Source organism: Apostichopus japonicus, chromosome 1, assembly GCF_037975245.1.
Source record: "Apostichopus japonicus isolate 1M-3 chromosome 1, ASM3797524v1, whole genome shotgun sequence".
Taxonomy (NCBI): domain Eukaryota; kingdom Metazoa; phylum Echinodermata; class Holothuroidea; order Aspidochirotida; family Stichopodidae; genus Apostichopus; species Apostichopus japonicus.
The window spans coordinates 5932523-5956595 of NC_092561.1; the positions used below are offsets into that span (position 1 = coordinate 5932523).

The 24073-nt window shown below is 34.9% G+C and overlaps 1 protein-coding gene across 1 annotated transcript in view; it reads left to right on the forward strand.

Annotated features, from left to right (window-relative positions):
• Nucleotides 1–5176: 5176 nt before the first annotated feature.
• The window catches only part of LOC139965328 (ras-related and estrogen-regulated growth inhibitor-like), a 53272-nt gene continuing 34375 nt past the window's right edge, over nucleotides 5177–24073 (forward strand). The window contains exon 1 of the mRNA XM_071967574.1: nucleotides 5177–5692. Within this exon, the coding sequence (XP_071823675.1) occupies nucleotides 5584–5692 (109 nt within the window). The 5' untranslated portion in view covers nucleotides 5177–5583. The remainder of the gene's footprint in view (nucleotides 5693–24073) is intronic.

Genomic DNA, 24073 nt, shown 5'->3' on the forward strand with positions numbered 1-24073 from the left:
GACAACATAAACACCAAAATAATGATATAATCAACCGGTAAAGCTTAATTGCTGTTTGTTTGTTTTTCCATCTGATTTATTTTAGTTTGAAGTACTATTTGGCTTTGTTTTTAACCAAAATTTTTAACTAACGACACATGATTGGTTTTCATGACTGATTATAATTAAGTTATAAGTAGAGTTTTAATTTCGCACCATACCGTCGACAACGATCATATTGAAAATAATGAAATTGTTACAGGTATGAACGAAATTTTGTTTACTTCCCATATGTCTTCATAATCGTGATATCTTCTTCTGAAAAATGTTAATTTGACAAGAGACACGATTAGATATTATAAGATGGTTATAGAATATCTCGCTATGACAGAGTATATCTTTAACATGAAATTGTCATGACACGTTTTCCTAGCGGGAACCTTGCTGTTTTATTCATCTTGTTTTTGATTTTATATTCATTTTGTTTATAATTTTCTTATTGGTGTTATATTCCCTTTTTTTTTCTTTTCCTTTCTTTGTGATGTTACATTCGTTTTTCAATTTTTTTTTGCTGATGTTATATTCATTTTGTTTTTCTTTTTATTTCTGATGTTATACTCATTTAATTTTAATTTTAAACGTACCAAAATTTTGAGTGATGAACTTTCCTGTTAATTACATTCTGTATGGCACATATATAGAATAAAAAGAGCATCACAAATATTATAACATTATTCATTAAAGACAGATGACATGAAATTAATTACTATTGGTGAAAGGTGAGAAATAGAAAATATTAATCACAATTAATTATATATATATTACACTGGCGGTGTGATTAACGAATATGTTTCATCAAACACCCATTCACTGACCGCACATTCTTGATAATACTGAATGAAACAAAAATTAACCTACATTTGCGCGAAATTTAGATCATTGCCCCCCTTAATCGTGTCGCCGCATGATCACGGTTTAAATAAATACCCACATCTCTGTCATTGTGTTACATTTTGTACTTTTCATTCGACTGCCAAATTTGCTGAGAATGAATATATTGAATAAATATATATATATATATATATATACATGTAATATAACGAAAATCCACGTTTACTCCAAAGAAAATATTAGTAGTCTAGAGAACACCAGAGAAGTAAGATAAGACTCATAATTGACCTATAAGGACTAAGGTTTTAGAAAATATATTGGAATTTTCGGTCCCCCTGGGACCTTCATCTATATATATATATATATATATATATTTCTATATATATTTCTATATATATATATATATAAATATATATATATATATATATATAGAGATATGAGAAAACATATGAAAAAATACAGTATATGAGAAAACATTAACTTTTTATAAAAACCGAACTTTTTAAATGTGGTAAATCAGAGAAGAATGGAATTAGAGTAGGCGGTTATATTTCTTGAGTTATGCATTTCAAAGTAACTTGTGCGGCTTACAATGTATAATTGCAAACTAATTAACAGTTTCTATATATCTTAAATAGTCAAGTCACTGTGATTTTCTATGTGTAACAAAATGCAAATTTAAACTAGAAAATACAGCCGAATTACTGGACTTAACAAATGGCACTTTGTTGTACGCCTCCATTTTTGCCGCTATGAGTATTGCCCAACGACAAGCTATGATGATCAATTTAGATGTTACCATGTAACTACAGAACATTCTATAGAACTGAATAATAATTATAAATAACAAAAAGTCGCTTCGGTGAAATGCCTTTCGGCATATCTGCGTTTTGTTAAAAATCCTCTCCGTAAAGGCAATCACTGCAGGAGAATCTTGGTTGGTTTCATTCTGAACATCAATCAGTAAGCCTAGATCATGCTACCGTCAGAAAAAGGATTTGCAGCTTAGTCAAATCTATAGGGAAAGAAAAAAAAGAAGGAAGACCTACGTTCCATTCGTCCAACAATCGTTGCATAATTAAAAGCAAAATTCGACTATTAGGCTATCAGTTTCATAAAAATGCCAACCTTCATTTCAGTTCGTATCATTATGCAAAATTGATAAAATAGCAATATCAGTATTGTTTCTAAATTGTGGAAGCTTCAGCATTCCTATGGAAGGGTATAAACACACCTTGCTTCAAGGGGTAATGATTATCTACGCCTGTCAATCACATGACCAGAGCAGAACAGGACTATAACTAACTCTCAAGTATGTATGTGTGTGTTTGTGTGTCGGGGGGGGGGGGGAGGGGAGGGGAGGGCGTTATCTTGGAAATCTTTGTCTCTCTAATTCTATCACTCTTTATGTTCTGCATGGTATAAGTATAAACTAACAGGAAAAATGTAACTGTCTCTAACTATAATTGCAACCGAGCTGTTAAAAAAGTTACACCATTGTTTGACTTCACTGAGAAAACATAGTGAGAGACAAATTGGGTTTAACTTTCCGTTGCTATGGTAAAATTATAAACATTTCCAAACATGGATTATAACAGCTCTCCAAACAGAGAGTGATTTGAATCCATCTCCTAGAAATCCATCTTTAACACATCTCTGATTTAAGGTTTTGTTTTTTGTTTTTCTGAAACGTACTTTAATATAGGCTCTGTGTACACCACTATTACATTCGGTAACCCACAGTTGAATATGACACCGTTTTTGCACGATGCAATTTTCTAACAAATTATCGAACGAATTAACCTTCGATAAAACTCAAAGTGTTCCAGGCGGCTTCTTTCCTTTTCTTTCCACCCTTTCTATTTGGCAAAGGTCAAGTCTACAAAAAATACAGCCCCACTTCAACGAGAGTGGCACTAATAAGCTTGATCAAACAAATTTCTGCCCAGGGGAAACAGAATATCATCCCCTTTAAAAACAGCGCGATTTGTAATATGCGTTAGACATATATAGAAGCCCAGTGATAAATCACAGTATACGTATGTGTGTTGTGTCGGGCGTACGCTATAAACTAAAATGCGACCCAACATATAGCTAAGCATTTTTCGTACAGCGCTGTTTATGGTTTTTCTGAAACGTGAGAGTTTGAAGAAAGATGATAAAGGTGATGTGTCGACTCTGTACACCTTTAAGTGAGGAAACTCGTTAGAATTGTGATCTGATCTATAATGACCTCCGTGGACTACTTAAGATAACGTCCGTGAATACCAAACATGGAGGTATTGGTGACGACCAGAGTGGCTAAGGTCGCATCAGATTCATCGGATATTTTCCAGGCTCAAGTCAACTAATGAACATGGCGTGATCAGTTTGTAATGTGAATAAGAGACAGCCGTTTATCAGTATTGAAACTGAAGTGTGTTAGTACACCGTAACACATGTCACACATGTCTGCAGATGCTACTGTACACTCAATGTACATGGCTTGAACAGTTTGTACTGTGAATAAGAGACAACTATTAATTAGTATAAACTGAAGTGTGTTATAACACCGTAACACATGTTAGAACTGTCAGCAGATGCTACTGTTCGCCCAATGTACATGGCTTGAACAGTTTGTACTGTGGATAAGAGACAGCCGTTAAGTAGTATACACTGGAGTGTGTTATTACACCGTAACACATGTTACACATGTCAGCAGATGCTACTGTACACTCAATGTACATGGCTTGAACAGTTTGTACTGTGAATGAGAGACAACCGTTAAACAGTATAAACTGGAGTGTGTTTTTACACCGTAACACATGTTAGACCTGTCAGCAGATGCTAACTTGGAGATATTACTAACAGAAGAATTCATTACTCAAAGGCTGTTTCAACTAATGAGTGTTTTCCACACTGCAATTGTCATCCACTGTATGTTAAAATGTGGACGAAAATATTGGCGAAACCTTTAGAGTAGTCTGGTTAACCCAGTGAATTATGATATGTATAGGATTGTGTGTTTAGTATTTATGTTTGTAAGTCCTTCCCAGTAGTAACTGGTCATAAATGTAACACATGTTTAAACTTAAAACACACATAAGCTTAAACTGATTAACGGGTACTCACCTATACCAGTTTTAACTGATGAAGCCATTAGAATCGGCTGCTCGGGTCGAGTTATAGACTATAGAGTCATTGTTTTATCTACATGGGAAAGAACCTGAAATATTTTTCTTTCAATTCAACTATACCAATATCTTTTCATAATTTAGTGACTCAAATCCTTTTTCTTAAATATTTATCTAGGTCATTATGTTTCAAATGTAATTGAATCATTAATAAACGAATGAACGTTCTAATTAACGAACGTTCATTTGATAAACATCCACTGAAAGGTTTGCTTTTAAAGACCGCCAAAAAAACCCTAGTTTGTTATAAATGTAAAAAGTCCCTTATTTTCGTAATGAAAATGAGCCCATATGTTGCCTATTTAAGGAGTGACCTATTAATGAGAAATTAGAAAACTCTAGTTGAAAAGTTAAATACCCGTTAAATACTAATTAATGAGTGTTAATTTTTTATTACATGCAAAATGTGGAATGGTACAGAATACATCAACGGTCCATTTCGCCGGGACGTTTGGAGTTGATTTTGCGGTTTTCTTTTTTTTTTTCTTCAAATCGAAGTAACCTACGATGTCGGTGCTTCCTCCCTTCCACCTCTCCAGATTGAAACGCCTCCCGCCGCCTCTGTCTGATCATAAGAGGATCCCTTAATTCATTTTGAGAAATGTTATTGTGTTTAATGGGTGAAAGGGTTTACGAAATTACTGGAATCACAGCTGGAAGCTGGTTTGGTATTTTCAGCTTCTTTCATTAGATATGATCTTCATATACAAACGACGATACAGCATCAGAATTGTATTGCAAAGCTAATAGGCTTCGATTGGGCATACATTCTTGACATATCTGTGTACTGCTTAAAACATGTGTACAGTGGTGCCTTGGAACCTTTCCTGATATTGATGAATACCTGAACAACCTATGAAATGTCTAATTATTTCTTCTTTAATAAGAAGTCAATCATTTAAAAACAGAGAGGAGATAATCTGGCTTATTTATACTATTGTCACCTAAGAAATTAGCTATCATCACAACAACAATGAAGTATTTCAAACGCATAATAAACTCTTTTAACATCCTCTTTCGTTTATTAAAATCCACCATTCTTCTATGGCACTTTCAATTTCGACACTTCCTTACTATGATACAGACACACGTAGGCATCTCCTTGCTTTTCTTTCTCAACATTCCGTACCATGAAAATCACAACAACTGGATCCCACCGATAATTAATCTACGAGTCCAGCACATATTTTCATTTTGCAATGGTTAAACTGTCTCCATAAGACGTGAATTATCGAGCACGACATTTCTGTGTGTGAGTATGTATTTGTGTGTGTGTGGCTCTGAAAATTAACGGTGACTGGTTAAATTAAAAAAAAAGAGTATATTTCGTGGATTTCTTTGATATGAGATATTCGTCTAATTTGGGCAGAGGAGATTACACAATTGAGTGGAGAGCATCCAAGCGACAGGGCAAGTTCAACGACTTGGGACGTTCGGTACGTTATCCACACTGAGATAACCGAACAGAGATAGAAAGAGATAGTGGTGGAGTGAGAGAAAGAGAGGCAGAGAGGAAAAGGGAGCGAATAGAAAACACCTCATGGCTCCATCATCGAAGATGCAATCGGGACCGACAAGAAGGTCTCCAGTACCAAGCCATCACGCTGTACGATTTATGATGGTAGGACAGGCTGGAGTAGGAAAGTCTGGTGAGTATCCTTTAAGGTGATAATATTTAAAAAAAAAAAAAATCAGTACTTTTATACCTAACGAAAAAAAAAAGTGTTGAAATGTTATATAATAAATACTGATGGAATTGACTCACTTGTCACCACACTATTTTTCGTTTACTCATTGTATACAGCCTCTAGGCCAGGGGTTCCCTAACCGGGGTGCATGAACCCCAGTAGGGGCGTGCATCCATCCCAGGGGGTTCATGAGGCATTTCTGAAAGTCAAAACTAGAGTACTTTTTGTGGAATTAAAATCTGATATATCATATAATTTAGTAATATACAAAAGTCGTATCTATTGACAAACTCTTTTCGCGTTCCATACGCATATGTTGCCATAGTGGTACCGTACCGTGCATGTGATAACTAACTGAATTAAGAAATATTTGTTATCTCTTTTTTCATTATAATATTACACTATGAACTTGATCTTTCACGAAGCACTGCTATGCGTATTATAGTATAATAATGACTCAGATCGAGTCTCGAAAAGTTGGGGATTCGTGGACAACTCTGACATCCACAGGGAGTTCGTGGGGGGGGGGATAAAGTTAGGGAAACCCTGCTCCAAGCGCTATACTCTGTGTTATTCGTGTTATACTTTACATGTTGAACGTTAACAGAGTGGACACTGAAACCAATGTCGTCATTAAGTTATGCCAAGATCTTCAATGGTTTGAATGTAGAAAATAAACAGTGTAATAAGTATATAAAAAAAACCACCATATAAACAAAATTTTGAGCAGTTGTGGCTCGATGATGTCTCATAACTCGACTTGATCAAGTCTATAGACATAGTGTGTACAAAGGATGATTAAATCTGTGATACCTCCCAACTACAATGAAACATTTCTTAGCTGTTTTGGGACGTTGATTTATCACTGTTATCTTTGTCACGAAGATGATAATTATGAGCTTGGATTTGAGTCTTCTCTGAGGAATTGATAGATCGTATTTTCGTCGCCCGGACACATATCCTAGCAGTATTAATCTGATGTACAAACTCACAAACGTTTTACAAATATTCGTAAAGTTTCGTATCGAATAACTGCATGACCAAAATACAACAGAAGAACACTAGATAACTGTTTTAAGTAATGGTTGTCATTTCTCCTTTCAAAACAGTTTCGAATTAACCGTGTATACCGGTGTTCCATGTGTTATTACTTTAATGTGTATAATGTAGGCTCGAACACTGTAAGTGTCTTGTTTGGTATCCTAACCAGTTACATACTTAGCAGAAAAATCTCCTGTTTCTGATATTTAATACAGGCTTTGTATATTAAATTTGAATTATATATTATGAAAGTTTCTTAGCCGCTGCCTTTGGGACTATTTTTTTTATGGGGGGGGGGGGATTCTTATTTTGAAAATTATACGATGTTATTAATTAATAGAATAAATTAGTAATATACATTTATATCCCAATGTATCTGTGTAATAATAAATACGGCATTGCTAATACAGAACACTCTTCATTACTCTCGAGTATAGGTCTCCGCTGTGTCTATATTTTATGAATATTAATGTCGGAAATGCAAGACTATTTTGTTAAAGTAAAACTTAGTTAATAGCATCGTATGGTGTTTTACATTGGCAACTCATTAACAAATGTTACATTTTATCGGAAATCAAGAAACAGCAAATATTTTCTTTTCCATCAATTTTCTTAGAATGAGTCAACGCTTTTTTTTTGATACTTTACACAAGTCTCACATTTTACAATACTTTCCAAGAAGCCTAAAAATGATATCAATTTGTTAACCGTTTGTAATTTAATATCGCCAAAACAAAAAGAAGCTAAGAAACACTTAAACTAGGCTAAGCCGGTATTCATATGGCAAATGTAGCTAGAAATTATGTTTTAAGTATATAATGATGTTAGATGTTATTATCATTAATGGCGTCTTACAGCCGTTTTGTGTATGTGTGTATATGCAAATATGTGTGTGTGGGTGGAATTATTATACTTTGGTTTCTTGTTCAAATCCGTTAACATGAAAATCCTCATAATACACTTTTTTTGTTTTGTTTTATCATACCATGGAAACATGTTAATACCTATAAGAGATTTATGCCTTTAAAATTATTCCGCTCTTGCACGCAAACAGATTATGATTTCCCACACAAAGATTAACATGAATACAACGCTGACGTCAGATTCAGCGGTGTGACACGTCATAGTACTATAATACCAAATGCAAGAGGAAATTTGCGGCCTTCACAGACTTTGAAATTAATGCGAAATGACAATTTTTTTTTTATTGTTTATGGACGGTCTGTTGCGTATAGAAGTACATTGGTATTGAACAGATGAATCGTGGTGGGGGTGGCAAATTATGGCGGGGGTAGATGGGGTTGGGATTGGGATAAAAATTGAGTCAGGACAACCAACAATTCGATCTGAACTAATTACATGGACAATTTATGATCAGTGTTTGATTGAAAGTCACAGAACCCAAGGCTTCGACAAGTGAGGCATTGTTCTGGTCTGGGCTCGTAAAACTGTTTCCGTAATCCAATTGCATGCACGTATATTGTCAATGTTTATGTCGTATAAATAACGCATAGGCTAATATACACGCATATTTACCCAACCTTGTGACGTCAGGGGTTCTTAAGGCACCCACCATAATGATATGCATCATGCAGTCACTGCTGTTGTTTCTCGAGTCAGGAACCAATGCGTGATTGTACTCGGGAGGGGGATGTTGGTGGCTGGGCTTGGGGGCGGGAGGGGAGGGTGGTTTAGTATTGTCTTCCTAAGCCTCAAAACCTTATCAATGCCAAACATTGTGGCTGTATAATGTTGGTAACACAACGTGATATTACTTAGTAATATTACGTAATATTGTAACACATGTGAGGAGATAATCAAGATAAGGTATACCTTGAAACCTCCTTTTTTATCATTACTTGACCTTCAAATGTGTCGCTATCATCTTAACACGACTACCTACATCTTATCATCGGTAAACGTGCTCTGAAAGGGATTCTCATTTGTGAGATGACTCGCCCTTGGAAGGTTATGCTTAGGTTATGAAGTTTCCAAAATGATATAGAAGCAGCAGCCATGCATGAAAACCTTAAGCGCGGTATATATAGTGTCAAGCGAGATTAATCCCATGCGCGTTGGCGTTATCTATTAACACTCAAAGCTTCACAAGGTTATCATTCCGAGATCTAGATCAAAACTTAAAGGAGTCACGAACCTAATCATCAAATTTAATTGTGTGACAGAGTTTATAAGGATATGACCAACTTCCCCACACAGCTAAAGAAACTTCTTGGTCCGTTTTGGTGAGATTTTTTTACGTTAAAGAATGATTTAAATGAAGGCGTAATTTTAATCTTAAGAATAAGAAAAAACTGTCTAAATACAGACAACTGTGTGTCCTTCACATCATACTTTAATGCTTTATATCTTTTTTTCCCCTTGTATTTCATGACAAACCCTTTCAAACGTCTTTTGCGTAATTTTATCAGCCATGTTGCAATTTGGACTGGAATAACACACTGCTCACTGCTGGTGAGCGAATACAAACTCCGATTTCTGTATAGTCAGCCGATACATATAGAGAACACAGTTACTACTGTAAATCTTATAGTTTTGTACCACAGTTAAAACTGGATCGTGCTATAATTAGGTAGCATGTGCTATTAGGATTACAGTAAGAACTGGGGATATGTGTAATTCCAACAAATGAGTTGTTTGGGATTTGTTGGAATTACAAATATCCTCAGTTCTTACTGTAAACCTAATAGCACATGCTACCGATTTATCAGATTTGTCAGCATGACCCAGTACTTACTGTGGTACAAAACTTTAGATTTACAGTAGTTACTGTAATCTCTGTGTGAATCGGCTGGTATAGTTGTAATCATATATTTTATCATTATATATGATCGTAGCATTGGAAGAAGATCATCAAAAAGACACTAAAAGTGAAATAAAATGTATCAAGGAAAATGACTCGAAACTTTCCAAATACTAAATAAAAATACAAAACACGAATGTAAGTTAAAATTAATGAAAAAAAAAGTGTTTAACAAAATCATGTTAGGTAGAACAATTACATTAGTGCACTGTACATACCTGAGGCTACATCTATACGTTGTAAAGAGTTGATGAAGGCATAGAGTTCTTATTAACATCCTTGTCATATTTACGAATTGAATGGGCATACCAGACTAAATCGATAGGCCACTTAAAGGGTTTGACCCGTGTCAAATCATGTGACACAAAGGTTCTATGTAATTAGTATGACTAATTGGTATATTCTCTATATCGCTTCCATAGATGAGTAGCCACTCCAACGGTGTATTAAACTGCAGGGGCATGTCACCGAGATTTTGTTTTCGGAGAAATAAGTTTGGTTAGATACAGTATAGCATATTATATATTAATGCTGAAGTTTTACGTATCTTCTTGATACGAAAATCGAACTTTAAGCCTCGCATATGAAAATGGAAGGCCTAATAAATGACTCGTCCCATTTAGACTATTTTCCTTGAAATAATATATCATTATTATCGTATTGTTCTTCAACCGCGCTAATGACAGCCATCATTCGGTCGTTGCAATATCATACAATCTTATTTTATCATGAAATGAAAAATTTAAACTTTGAAACACAAAGCTCATTCTCTTTAACGAATTATTCTTTGGATTCGTTTCATGAAAACAGGCAATTAACAACAAACAAATCTTAAGAAGTAATCGTCGAAAATTTCCGCTCTATATTTTGCTGCATGGTGATCGGCCGTGGTATGGACATTAGCTAAATAATCACTCATTAGCCAAAATATGAAAAAAGAGTTGAAAACAAGCTCATGGCCGCTTGAGCTCGTTATTCAAGCCCAAGGTGATAAATATACCAGAACGTAAGAAAAACTCTCAACATCTGCTCTCATTTTCAATACTTATTCAGGGTTGCTGTATGTGTTACTACATATTATTGTTACTATATGTGTTATAATAATTATAATTATTATTGTAATTTATATATATAAATATACAAGCATGTGTTTTAGTCTTGTTTTTAAGCATTGTATGGTTTCTTTTGATTCTGTTTTCTACCTTCGTTCTTGAAAATGCTATGCATTGAAAGTGTTTGCCTAGAATCATTGAGTGTATATGCCTTGTGTAAAAAAACCAAGCTTTGTCTTGTACATTTTTACGCAACCCAGAGCGCAACTTTTATCTTTCCTGGTTGAGCTGTGGCATTGGTGTCACTAGCTCGCGTATACTCTCAGGTACATCTTTAAATTATAGCATTCTGTAATAATGATACGTTGGCTTATACTGTGCAAAGTTGCCGTTGCAGGAAGCAACACATCAACAAAGTCCGTTACTTTTCCGTTAGCGGTTAAATTATGTAGACTGTATACTGCAGCTGTTTACTTAATACACTGATTCAGTTAGTCCCATTAATTGCTTATTCACATAAACATTTAGATTATCCGCTCTTAGCCGGATATTTGCCTGGAAATGAATGTTCTGTCGTCAGTTAACGTTAAGCTCAGTTCAAGGCCAAACTTTGTTTAAAACCTCTACTTTTTTCTTTCTGATTCCTTAGTCTAACCCTTCTGGTGAATGAATTTATGCAGTTGCTTTGCCGTATATTACGAATTTCCTTGCTATCGTTGACAGTTTCTGAGGGGAAATGAACCTCTTTCAATCTTGCATACTATAACGCGACTACTGTAGTAGGTCAAATGGCGATATCGGACTCTGAAAGGTAGCCAGTATGAACCGTGTGTGAAATATGTCCAGGGAAATTATAGATAAGAAAGATATTCATCAATTCTTATTTCAGTCTTTTGAGGAAATCTGGGATTGCCTAAGTCTTTAATTATTCCAACTTTATCAAACTCTTGAAGAATCTGCCAATGCTAGCTGAAGGTCAACAACCTGGAAATATAGGATTAAAAATTGAGGCACGAGGCTTTGGTTATTAAGATCCTAGAAGACAATAAAAACAGTATTGCTCTTAGCGAGAGAATAAAAAAAAATATACTAAAGCAAAGTAAAATAACAGTCAATAAAAACATGGCTTAAAAATGGTCTACAATATACCAACCTGGATTGTTTAATGTTGGTCAATTTGGAAACTTTATATTTAATATGTTTATGTGTTGTGTCATCACAATTTTCATTCTCTTTATATATGTGCTCAGGTGTAATCATGTGATTAAATCAAAGGATTTATGAACTTAAAGCTGCCTCTCAACATTAGATGATATAGATAACAACCATGGACACTATTCACCCTTACCACTCCCCGATAATCAATCTTTCTATCAGTTCCAAAAGAGATAAATCTTAGATTTGTGGTGAAACAAAGCATGTTGAAGGATACATTTCCTCAACTTCTGACGACATAGCGCCAGAAAGAGGTATAATGTTTTACATTTATTTATTTTTTACATTTATATTAGATTCCAAACACACATTGTTCGCGATGACTGTAGTAGTTAACCACCGTATGCTTATTACATTTATACTTATGATAATACTTTCGTTGTGGTAAGTTAGTTTTTGCAAAGTTTCCAGTTTTTATACCGATGACAATGTACGTTAATGAATAAAGTAAAGCAAAAATTCTCCTAACGTGGCTTTGTTGAATCTAGCCAGACTTGCTCACACGTCTTCCCTCTTTGTTTGAAATGAACATCAAATCATATTATATATTTATAAAGTAGAAAATAATTTTCTTTTGGATACCGGTGATATGGTCGAGGTAAATGAACCAGATGTTTTTAATGTCACATGTAAGAGCTATGATCATAAAAAAGACAACCATTCATATTACTCTTTTCAATGCGGCAATAATAATATTAGAGCATTGAATAAACTAATATATGGATTTAAACAGTTGAATGAAACGATGTCTATGCCTTATAGGCTATAGTTATATTAACAATACTCCGCACGATCTAAGTAACTTTTTGCAGTGAAGTAATGGAAAGCAACGTGCATTTATATTCATATTTATTATAAGAAAAGATAAACCTTGCGGTTGCCCATGAACCCCTCCCCCTAATAAACAAACAAACAAATTGAATTTAAATACAATATATTCAGTTTTGCTGCAAACCATTCCAACTAACACAAATGATACATTAATCCATAAAGTTTAATATAAAAGTAGTCACCGTTCTGTGCTTTATATTTGTATGGGAATAAGATCGTTAACTTCTTTAGGGCCCAGTTTCGTGTAGGCACATCTTCAAGCTCTTCGAATGTATAGTAACAAGCTTCCACTTAAGGACGCCATGGCGAAATTCTGGTTGCCATGGCGATCGATAATTTGGCGATGTCATTCGAGCTGTGAATCGTGAGTAACGTAAAGTGTCGATTGGAGGAATTTTCTTTGCAAGTTATTAAGTGTTGTCAGTAAATCATGCCAGTTGTACAACACAGTAATATAAGATGTTATAAGAAAGGGAGAACACTCCAGGGACGATACAGATGTCCGTTTGGTTAATGATATGGTGCAAATCATATTTCTGTCGCCATTTTCACATCGAAGTTACTGGAATAATGCGTCATTCAACTTGTGTCATTAAAACAACATTGGTAACTGAGAGTCCTCCCAAGGTATATTCCATGGAAATGAGTAATTCAAAGTCGTCAGGGAGAAATAAAAGTTCCTTGTTTTTTCTTTGTTTTTGTAACCGCGAAGCCATGTTGTAGGTACTTGTAGTTGCAATTTGGAGACTATTATATAACCTGATTAAAAAAAATGATTCTAAAAGTGGCGTCTCAGGGTGTACTTTAATTGATCAATTTACTGTAATTTGATTTGTTTGTGAATGACTTATCACTGCGATAATGTCCGATTGTTTAAAGTTATAAGTTGGGTATTGTTGTTATAACGACTGATTACAATGATAGTTAATGAATGAACGAAGTCAATTTCTCTAGGTTTATAAACATTATTAACGTTATTTATAAGGCACGCCAAGATGTGATTAAACATTGGTATGTCTTACATCCAAATTGTTAACACATGAGATACCTTTATGTTAAAATATTATAAACTGTACAACCTCTTGACTTGCTGTTGATTTCACATTCGAGCTAGTCGTGCCTTTAGAGTTGGTAAACTATACTTAAAATGTATCGCAACCATTTCTGTTTATTGCATTTTATTGTAAATGTGTAATGTGTTGTGTTGTGTTGTTCCACGTGGGGAGGGAGATGAGGTTCGGGAGAGGCCCCCGATACTCGATGGCTCGTACATGTCCATGTCTTGTAACACATGTTTCACATGTTACGAACACAAAGTAGTAATTACTTATGCACGGTTGTGGGACATGAACAGTAGTTGCTGTACCAACCATTCAGTGCAAGTTATTAATATGCGATTCTAAAATGAAGTCGTATCTAGTCGTTTTATGCTATAAGTAGGCCTATGGATAAACCCGAACATGGCCTTTCTTCGTTCTCGGCAAGACGAATTGGCGTAATTTAAAGAGAGGTGTGAACTGGAATCAAGCGGTACCGTACCTCCTTACTTCAAACACACAGCTAGTACATTAACTACTGGTGCCACTTGTAACACGTGTTACCACAGTTCATATCCCACAACCGTTCATAAGTAATTACTACTTTGTGTTCGTAACACGGTGACTTGTGTTACAGGTGACATCAGTAGTTACTGTACTAGCTATGAGTATCGGCTGGGAGAAGACAGATTTGGTTATGAAATATTAGTTCGCAATAATTCCAGTAAAGGACCTAGTACCAAGACGTATCCGTTTTTCAACCACAAATCTTCGAGAATGACCATCATTCATATGCAGACGGCCAGTTTATGTGCGCAGAAAGTCTTAAGATATTAAAAGGAAAAACAAGCGGAAGCTCTCTCGCTAGAATGACTTAACAATATCATCGGTCAAGGACGAGAATTCTATACTACTAGTTAATGCTAATCCCCGTTTTCATTGTAAAGAAACCAACGAAAAAATCGTTAATAGGAAACACCTGTTATTAATAGAAATCGATTACATGTTATGAACACGAATAAAGTTTTCAATGTTGTTTAACATCTACAAGTCCACCTGGTAAATAATAACAACATTCACTGCTATTTCTTTTGGTACATCGGTGTTTTTAAAGCGCAAAGCATTTGGCGGTCACATATGCTATACCAATATCCTATAACTGAGCATTTCTATAGTCAAGCCAAAAATAATATGGTTATCTTTAATTTGCAAGTGATCATTTGTTAACACAAAATACTACTAAACGTTGAAAATAACCGTCATATACTGTTGAGATGTAGTTTATAATTAATCAAACAGTGAGCTAAGGTGGAAAACAACTAAATAGATTCCACATATAGATATTGTAATTGTATTAACTTTCATTAAAATGTCTTTTGCGATACCCATTACCGTATAATTGGACGCATACGTGCTCCGTATATAACGACTTCATTGCTGTCGCGAGGACTATGGGATGTTTTTTTGTTTTAATATAATGAGTTCCTTGTGTATTGCTGATAATCCATGAGTTTTTCACCTTAAAAGTGCATATAACATTTCCTTCACCTTTTTTTATCTCTTGGATGGAATCCCCTGAGCAGATTTCAACTTTCCCCTTGGTTTAATCATACTCAGACGGTTTCTCCCCCAAAACCATTAAAAGTCCCAAGTTACCCAGCTAACGAAGACTGTCTAATTATGAAGGCAAATTTCACTAATCATTGTCAGCGAATTGTCTTGGGTAATTGCAGGTTAAAGAGGCTGTCCTCATGACTTGCCAATCGAAAAAGTAACATGCAAGGACAACGTGTGGTAAGCACGTATGTGTGACTTAGACGGGAAACTAATGACCAATTTGAATCTTTATCAAATGACTGTCACGTTCATAACGAAAATATCGAAATTGTTTACCCAGAAGCGACACAATTGAAATCTTTCGCATGAGACCTTGTAGAGGTATTTCGAATCTCGACGTCATTTCATTTCTTTTCTAAAGAAAATGCAAATAACCTCAAGCATATCACGCAGCTAGCATAAAGATCAATTGAAAACTTATATTGGAAAGGTGATTAAATTTTGTTTATATTTGTAGAAAGTCAATAGCAGAAAAAAACAATAAGAATTTGGAAAAATCATTGTTAACTATTATTTCATAGATACTCAACATGATTGTGTATAGTTCATGAAATCTATAAACGTATTGTGTTGGATGTTCATGTGGTATAGAGGATTTGAAGCCATATGATGCGAGTCATCATTCTGTGGCATTAATTAAAACTTAAATTAATGAAATGAAATGCTCTACTACACAGACTCAAAACAGAGTAAACAGAATGATTGGGTATTAAAGTCCATGTTTTGTCACTTGTTTTGTAATTATCCATGGTCTATTGGCAATGTTTCGCGAGTCCAGACCTTTTTGTTTGCACACTCCTTGCAAAAGAGTTACAGTCTGTAGAAAGGTCAGAAGGGTAACTCTTAAGAATCGTCCGATTCATCTTCAGTAGACCTACCGCATTTAATGTGTAACATGTCACTGTTAACACTCGACGTCTCGATTTCCATATAGTCATGTCATCTAAATGATATTTCACAATGTGTCTCTGTAAACGATTCCAGACACGGAAACAACTTTGAACAAAAAACAGGAAACATTTTACACTATCAGAAGGTATAAGAATCTTTATGACATATATAACATCTGATTGGTAAATAGTTCATACAACATGTTTTTTATATCATTATGTCGAGTCTACTAACAGACGTTACAGAACGACATGATACAGCCGATGCTCATAGCTGGTACAGCAACTACTATTCATGTCCCACAACCGTGCATCAATAATTACTACTTTGAGTTCGGTAACAAGGTAACATGTGTTGCAGATGGCACTGTAACAACTGCAGAGGTGTTAACTTGTTCCCATGAAAGACAAAGAACTGCGCGACTGTACAAGGTGTCAATGAAGATGAGAATGCCTACGAGATGAAGTGAAGGAGATACGGTGCCGCTTGATTCCAGTTCACGCCTCTCTTTAAATTACGCCAATTCGTCATGCCGAGAACGAAGAGAGGCCATGTTAGGGTGTAACCATAGGTCTACTTATAGCATAAAACGACTAGATACGACTTCCTTTTAGAATCGCCTTTTAAAGAACTCGCACTCAATGGTTGGTAAAGCAAGTACTGTTCATGTACCACAACCGTGCACCAGTAATCACAACTTTGTGTTCGTAACACGGTAACTCATGCTACAGGACATGAACTGTAGTATTTGTACCAGCTATGAGGATCGAGTGCATGATAAGGGCACATTTTACGTGGTATATTTCAGTGCAGGTATAAAACTGTTAATATGTAACAAAATAATTACTCCGGCGACGACCTAGGCCTCAAACGTGTGTTCATTGTTTGTTGACGTAATACTTTGTTAGTCCAAGGTTAGTTATACTTACTTTTTGTAATTTATGCAAAGGTATAGTATACGCTGATGAATTAAGGGCGAAGTTTATTATATCAATAACAAGGTACAATGTTGTGTATTCTGAAGGAAGAGCCATGGCCTCAACATCAACATCATAATCATTTAGCTAGCTATACTGCGGTACAGTGTCAGTTTCATGTCCATGACCGAATTATACTCGTCTCATGCCAGGAACGATGTTGCATATTTCCACTAACGAACAATATAATATTACAATCAGGTCATTCTTGAAATTAAACACTAGTTACCCACGAAGAAAACTTATAGCGAATTTAAGTTGTCCCTATTTCATCCGATATGATTATTTCGCACACTGCTAATGAAAATGTTTAATCCTGTAGTCAAATCTAATAGGAAATACCAGTATGAACCAGTATAGATAAAGTACAAAACGTGTTTATAAGGCAATATTTTACATCGGCGTGAGATAGCAAAGGTCATTGGACTAAAAGTAAACATCGAAAAGCGTGAACGATAGAATAAATATTGCAAAAGAGGGATTGTTTGACAAGATCAAAGGAGACCAAAATAAAACTCTACTTTTCGGTTTCCTTTGATTGAAATCGTAAATATTCAGACAAGAACCATATGCCATAAACGTCGAAAAGCATTAAACTGATAACTTAGCTGAATTATAGAAAGAAAAGGGGAAGTCCCTTTTCAAGTACAATCATTTCTACATCTTTGTCGGTTTAATTTTGTTCTTCATTTTGATGCTTAGTAGTCACAGGAAAGTCAACATTCACAGATACAAACAGATGGCATTTATATATCTACTTTGATAAATGTTTAGGAAACGTGTTAATTATTAAGTGTAATCCTCTGATGTCTTTATTTAGTTTTTCGTTCCTATGACTTTCTTATCTGTTACGTACGAAATTTTCATTTGAATTATGTTGTTTACATTGTGTCAGAATGAAGAGTAAACCATTAAGGGGGCGATAGAACGCGAATTGCAATAATACGATTAAGTTTCTTCACTTGGTTTTTTTAATTAATGGAAAAAATATATTGCGTACCTGACCAGAACCAACACATATGTCACATACACATTTCGGTTGTCAGGGCAAGTAACAGGATACTTTGAGCAAAGAAAAAATGCTGCGCCGTGATCTTATACCTGTCATCACATATAATTGCACAATCTGGATTCATCTTACATATTATACATAAATATTCATATCAGTAATAAATTATCGTAACCGAGAAAACAAAAATGTCAAACCGAGGCAGGACCAACTAAATTGTTTTCCTTTGGCTGAGTTTTATAGTGTCAGAGTTTGTAAAATAATAGTTCTCATCTTATTTTATTTCTATGAAAATGCTAAACAATTTTTTTGCAGTGCCATCTAACTAGCCAATTGTATATCTCAATATGTGCTATCTCTCTCCACCTCTCTCTCTCTCGCTCTCTCTTGAATAAGAGTCTACATTGCTGGTACTTTAAATGTGTCTTCTTCCGTTACGTCCTTGCTTAATAATGAGCCACTTAATGGTACTATAGTTAAAGGTGATTGTGAATTATGCACGTGCACAAGAGAGCGTGTGCTTTCCACACCTTAAGTGTTATAAGCGTCATATGGTTTATGTTATCGTTCTTAGAGATACTTGACGGCTGTATCTCTATCAGAAAATTGCAATCTCAAAGATCAGTAATATTCGAATCAGAGCGATGCTTTGCAGCATTGGTTTGCCTAATTAGCGAGACATGTTGTGTAAATATAATCAGTGATAGTGCAAACAATCATACCTGATCAAATCAGCTCATGTTGTTTATGTTTCAACGAAGAAATATCTTATCTGCAGTCCTACAAAATCTATTAATATAAACGTTAACAGAAGCAGTGAAAGACTGTTTGACAAGATAATTAATGTAGTGTAGTAATCAAAATATTGTAATCTAAATATTCGCCCATCCTCATATTTTTTACTTACAGAATATCAAAAATAAAAAAAATCACAACGCCTTTAATAGTTTTGGTACTTCTGCTGGTGTAACGTATCAAACATATATTTGTATTTTATGTCACTTTGAAGTTGAGATGTGCTCTAATGAAGGTTGAGGCCAATAGCGGGGGCAGTAATTACGGCTTCCGACCCTTTCAGTGTATATTATGGTTGTGTCTTACGGAGACAATTCGTCACGTTTGTCGTAATATTTGAGCACGTATTAAGTAGTTCAACCAGAAAGGTATCATTCTGTATTTGGTGAACAGATGTGTATTGTTGTGTCACAATTGACTTTCATGTCCTTGGCATGAAAGTGTATCGCATACTAATGTATATTCGTACATAGGCAAGCTCTATTCATTACAAATGAAGTGATAGAACCTTATTATAACTTTTAAATGGTGTGTCCTCATTGACACAATTTGAACTCTTCTCTTTCACTGAAATTCACTTTTCACGCCTTATAATCCTATTTATAAAATATGCAATTCTAAATGTGTGATCCAACAGATTTAATCTTAAATGCTTTGCTCTACAGTTGACCAAGAATGTATATTTCATATTTTGTAAGTGTGAAGGTGGCCCTGGCTTTCTACATTATAGTACTTAGTTGTAAGATCTTCTACATCTACGTTTTGTCATTTTCATTACACATCGAGATTGTAATGAACCCTTTACTCTGTCTGAAATTATCAGTATTGAGATCATTTTTACTTTTTTAAGGTTTATAATCAAAGTTGTCTAAGGGCGTTAGTCTAACTTGAGAACATTGTATCGGAAGTAGTTTTAATGGTGTCGTCTTTCAAACTTTAAAAATCCCAGATATTAAGGAGGACAAAAATACATAATCGAATCACCCAGGTGAATAATACTGAACATGTCAATAGAACATGTTACATATTTCATCATTATTGCCAGCATTGTTGCCAAATACATGACAATTGAATGATTTGTCTTTTAGCGGATTGATCATTGATGATTCCAGCCAGATCCTCCATATTTAGGTCATCGCGAACCGGTATACTAAAGGAAATAGTGAAATCATTACGAATTACAGATGCAGCTAAAAATGTCGAAAAGTTCTCATATCTTTTGATTTAATATTGAACGTATTCTCAACGTACATATACTCTCTTTGGAATATCCTTACTCCTGCTTATTGTTGTTAGGAGAGCCCAGCTTTGGTTGAAGTGGAATGTATTGGGGTTTTGATCTACAACGGATAACTTCAATAAGTCGATCACTCAGTCATTAAGGTTTTAAAACGGTGATAAAAATTCCATTCACCGTTTAATCATGTCAGAGATGCAAAATAAACCTTTGGCTATTAACATATTTTAAATTTTTTAATTCATATAATGTAATGCAGTGAATACATCCCTGGTTATATCACATCATCATCTCCACTACAATCGCATAAATTCCCCCCCCCCCCCCACCCTCTCCTCTGCTTGCTTAATGGAAAATCACAAATAAGTTATCCTATACTCTAGTATATAGCCAACTTACATAGCAGTGACCATCAAAATGGCCGCCAATCGAAACCGTCTTCATGGGATGTATTTATGTCGGGTTGTAAATATTTGTTTTGTGTGAGCTTTCCTTTTTGAAAATAATCCTATTTCCTGACGACAAGAATCTAATAATTAAGCAAATCCTTGCTTCTATGGGCTGATTTAAGAGAAACTATTTCCTTTAGTTTCATCACATATTAACTGAATTGGCTTATCTGTAAATACAATAAGACAGAGTGCAGAAAACAGAAAGATTTTCAAGTCGTGGATTCGAAGGAGGACTGTTATAATTCTACTAAAAGAAATTGCCAATTACTTTGGCAGTCAAAGACGTACATTCGGTGTATTACAGATTTCATAGGTAAAAAAAAAGAAAACACATCATGTGTTTCATTATCTTAGCAATATGACCAACACAATATGAAACTTTAAAATATGTTCTCCTAACATTTGCATGAAAGTCTCTCATCTTTCGTAATCTCCATCTCCGCATCTATTGGAACTTCATTGTCTGTATACGCAAGGTTGACCAAACTACACTATTACGAAGTATATATTAAAAGAAATACAGACTTGGCGATATAAATGCTCCCTTTCGAACATTATGATATGCTTATATTAACCTACAAATCCATGTTTATTTCATCATCGATCGATAAGGCTACACATTTGTCTACCATAGTATATCGGGATGACCTTGTCTTCTCTCATTTTGAGCGCATCTTTAATGACTGCTTGTGGTTGGCCTCTGTCGCCCCTCGAGTGTATATTTCTTATCCACTTTAGATGCACTAATTGACGACAATATATCACAAATTGAAAATCCCAGGAGATCCCTAGGGTAAAACACGAACCAATTGATAAAATTCTGTCTAAATATTCAATGTTTTTAGAAGGCATCGTTCCGTAAGTTTGCTGGTTGAAGGACATGTGTGTGTCTCTGTGTGTGTGTGTTATGTACTGTGCCATCATCTTGGCTTATATAGCAGCCATCTTTTTTTGATATACAACTTCTCAGAAACAGTTAAGAGAAAATATTGTTTCGTTTGAGGGATTATAAATGAGTATAAATGTTGTGTCAAGGGGCTGTCATGTTGTAAATATGTGATGTAATAATGTCAATAAGATCTGACACTTTTTAATTTGTCTTTTTTTTTTTCCTTATTTTAAAAGTAGAAAGTGAACAATGTTAAAACTGAAATCAATGTCATTAGGTCACGTTAAGGGGTTCAATATTTTAGATTCAGCATTTATAAAACTCGTATCCATATTCGGTTAATAAACTATGCAATAAATAATGACAAAACATAATAAATTGAAGCACATGTGACCCAATGTTGTCATATTAAGACTTGATCAAGTCTCAGTCCTTCGTGTTAAGGAACATTAAATCTGTGATATCTCTCAAATGAAATAAGATTTGTCCTAGTTGTTTAGAGAAGTTGTGCACATGAGAGTTATCTCTATCACATAGACCAATCATGATGGTTGGGTTTGTGTCTCCTTTAAGGTAAACAATCACTACAGTACTTTAGCCAGTTTTTTTTTCTCGTGCCAAAGTCTGTAGAAATACAAGAGTAAACCAATACGATAACTTTCCTTGTCACGATCAGTCGTGTTAGATATGATGTTATCAAAGTTCGATTATAATTGCAAATGACAACTTGTTTGTGGTAAGCAGGATTGCACTGTACTATTGTGTCCGGGGTCAGTCAACATATCTGTGGAGATATCTGGTGATGTAGGTATAGTCATGAAATAACAAGCTAAAGTTAGTATTTATTACTGAATTAGAATCTTTGTCTGTATGCTTTACATAGCAATTGCACAAATAACGTTCTTATGTAGGCTTTTGTCGTTACCAGTCGTCAGTCTTTATACGACAATACAGAGATACCACAAGCGGAAGAGGAGTATTTATCTCTTCTTCCCTGTTCACTAGTGGAGTCGTCTGACGTACTAGCTCATACCTTCAGAACAATGCGCTTTACACGTACATCGTCTTGTATTTAACCGGCAACAGTATACGTCATCAGCGAAATTGTTCACAATTCTTCATATCTCTTACGTATGAGCATCCTACCTAATTAATACAGACACAACAACAAGCCAATAATGTATCCAATTCGTGTCAAAGACAAAACTTTTGTATTACGTTCAAAGCACTTGGTATATGATGATCACAAAACATGTCTGGTAACCATCACTTTCCGCGTTTTCATTAACTTTTGATTGTCCGGGGGAATTTGAAGCAAGTGTGTCCAATTACACAGGGAGGTGTAATATTCATCCATTCTTATTGTTATTATCATCTTTTCCTATTTTTTGCTTTTATTAGAAATTTGTAGCTGTTTATGTTTTTAGAGGTTATTTATACAGGGCTGTCACGAATGAATTACAATGTTGAGATGCCTCAGCCTTGTAAAATATGATATTGTATAGAAAAACATTTTGATACACTTAAAGTAACTATAAAAAAAAAACGGTATACCCAAGTCTTAAAGCATCAAGCATTGCCAATCAGAAGTAGAGCGAAATGTAGGTATACCATACCCCAAAGAGTAGTGCACGGAAAGATTAAACATGGTCGGAAAATAGTTCTAAAGTAAGTTACTGTAGTGATTTGTTCTTGGCATTTTCTGAGTCATCATTATTCTCTTTGATGCTTGGATGTTGAGGAGGATGCAACTATAGTGATGGTCTAATAAATCTGGCGAATTGCAGGTGATTCAAATGATTTTAGAAAATCCTGTGTGGAGCAAGAAATATTCTGCAGCAGCAAGAGCCGAAATGCTAACCTTTGAGCTCTCCTAGCTCAAATGTTAACGGTCATTGTGGCAAAAGTTGAATGTGATGTGATAACCCAAGCCATCAGCTATCATATGGTGGGTAGGAAATGTCAGCTGAAAACTTCTATCTGTGCTCGAGCGGCCTTGGAAAGTGACGAGTTAAGTGTGTTAGTCAATGGGAATAATTATATGTGGTACGACACCAGTAGATGAGGAAGTTAAGATTATGGAACGGCGCATGACTCGAAAGCAAATGTGATTCATGTGTCTGTTAACGAGTAACGACCGCAAGTATCAATAACATAACGGATTATAAGGCAATACCGGTATACATTGTGTGTAATTTAAACGGTCGGCCTGGAGATAAGAAACATAATACTGCAGAAGACTTTTGCTTTGAAAGATAAGTTAACTTTTTTTTTAAATCGACGACCGCTAAATTAAATAGACGAAGAATTCTGAAAAAAGAAGCTAAATAAAGCTCTTGTTTGTTAACTGTTTCTAGTCTAACATTGTTACTTGCCGTGAATATTTATAATACTGTCTATAGATATATTTCTTGTATAATATATATGACAAATCTAAGTCAAGAGAGCTGTTTTATAAACGTGAGGCGAGCAAACCGC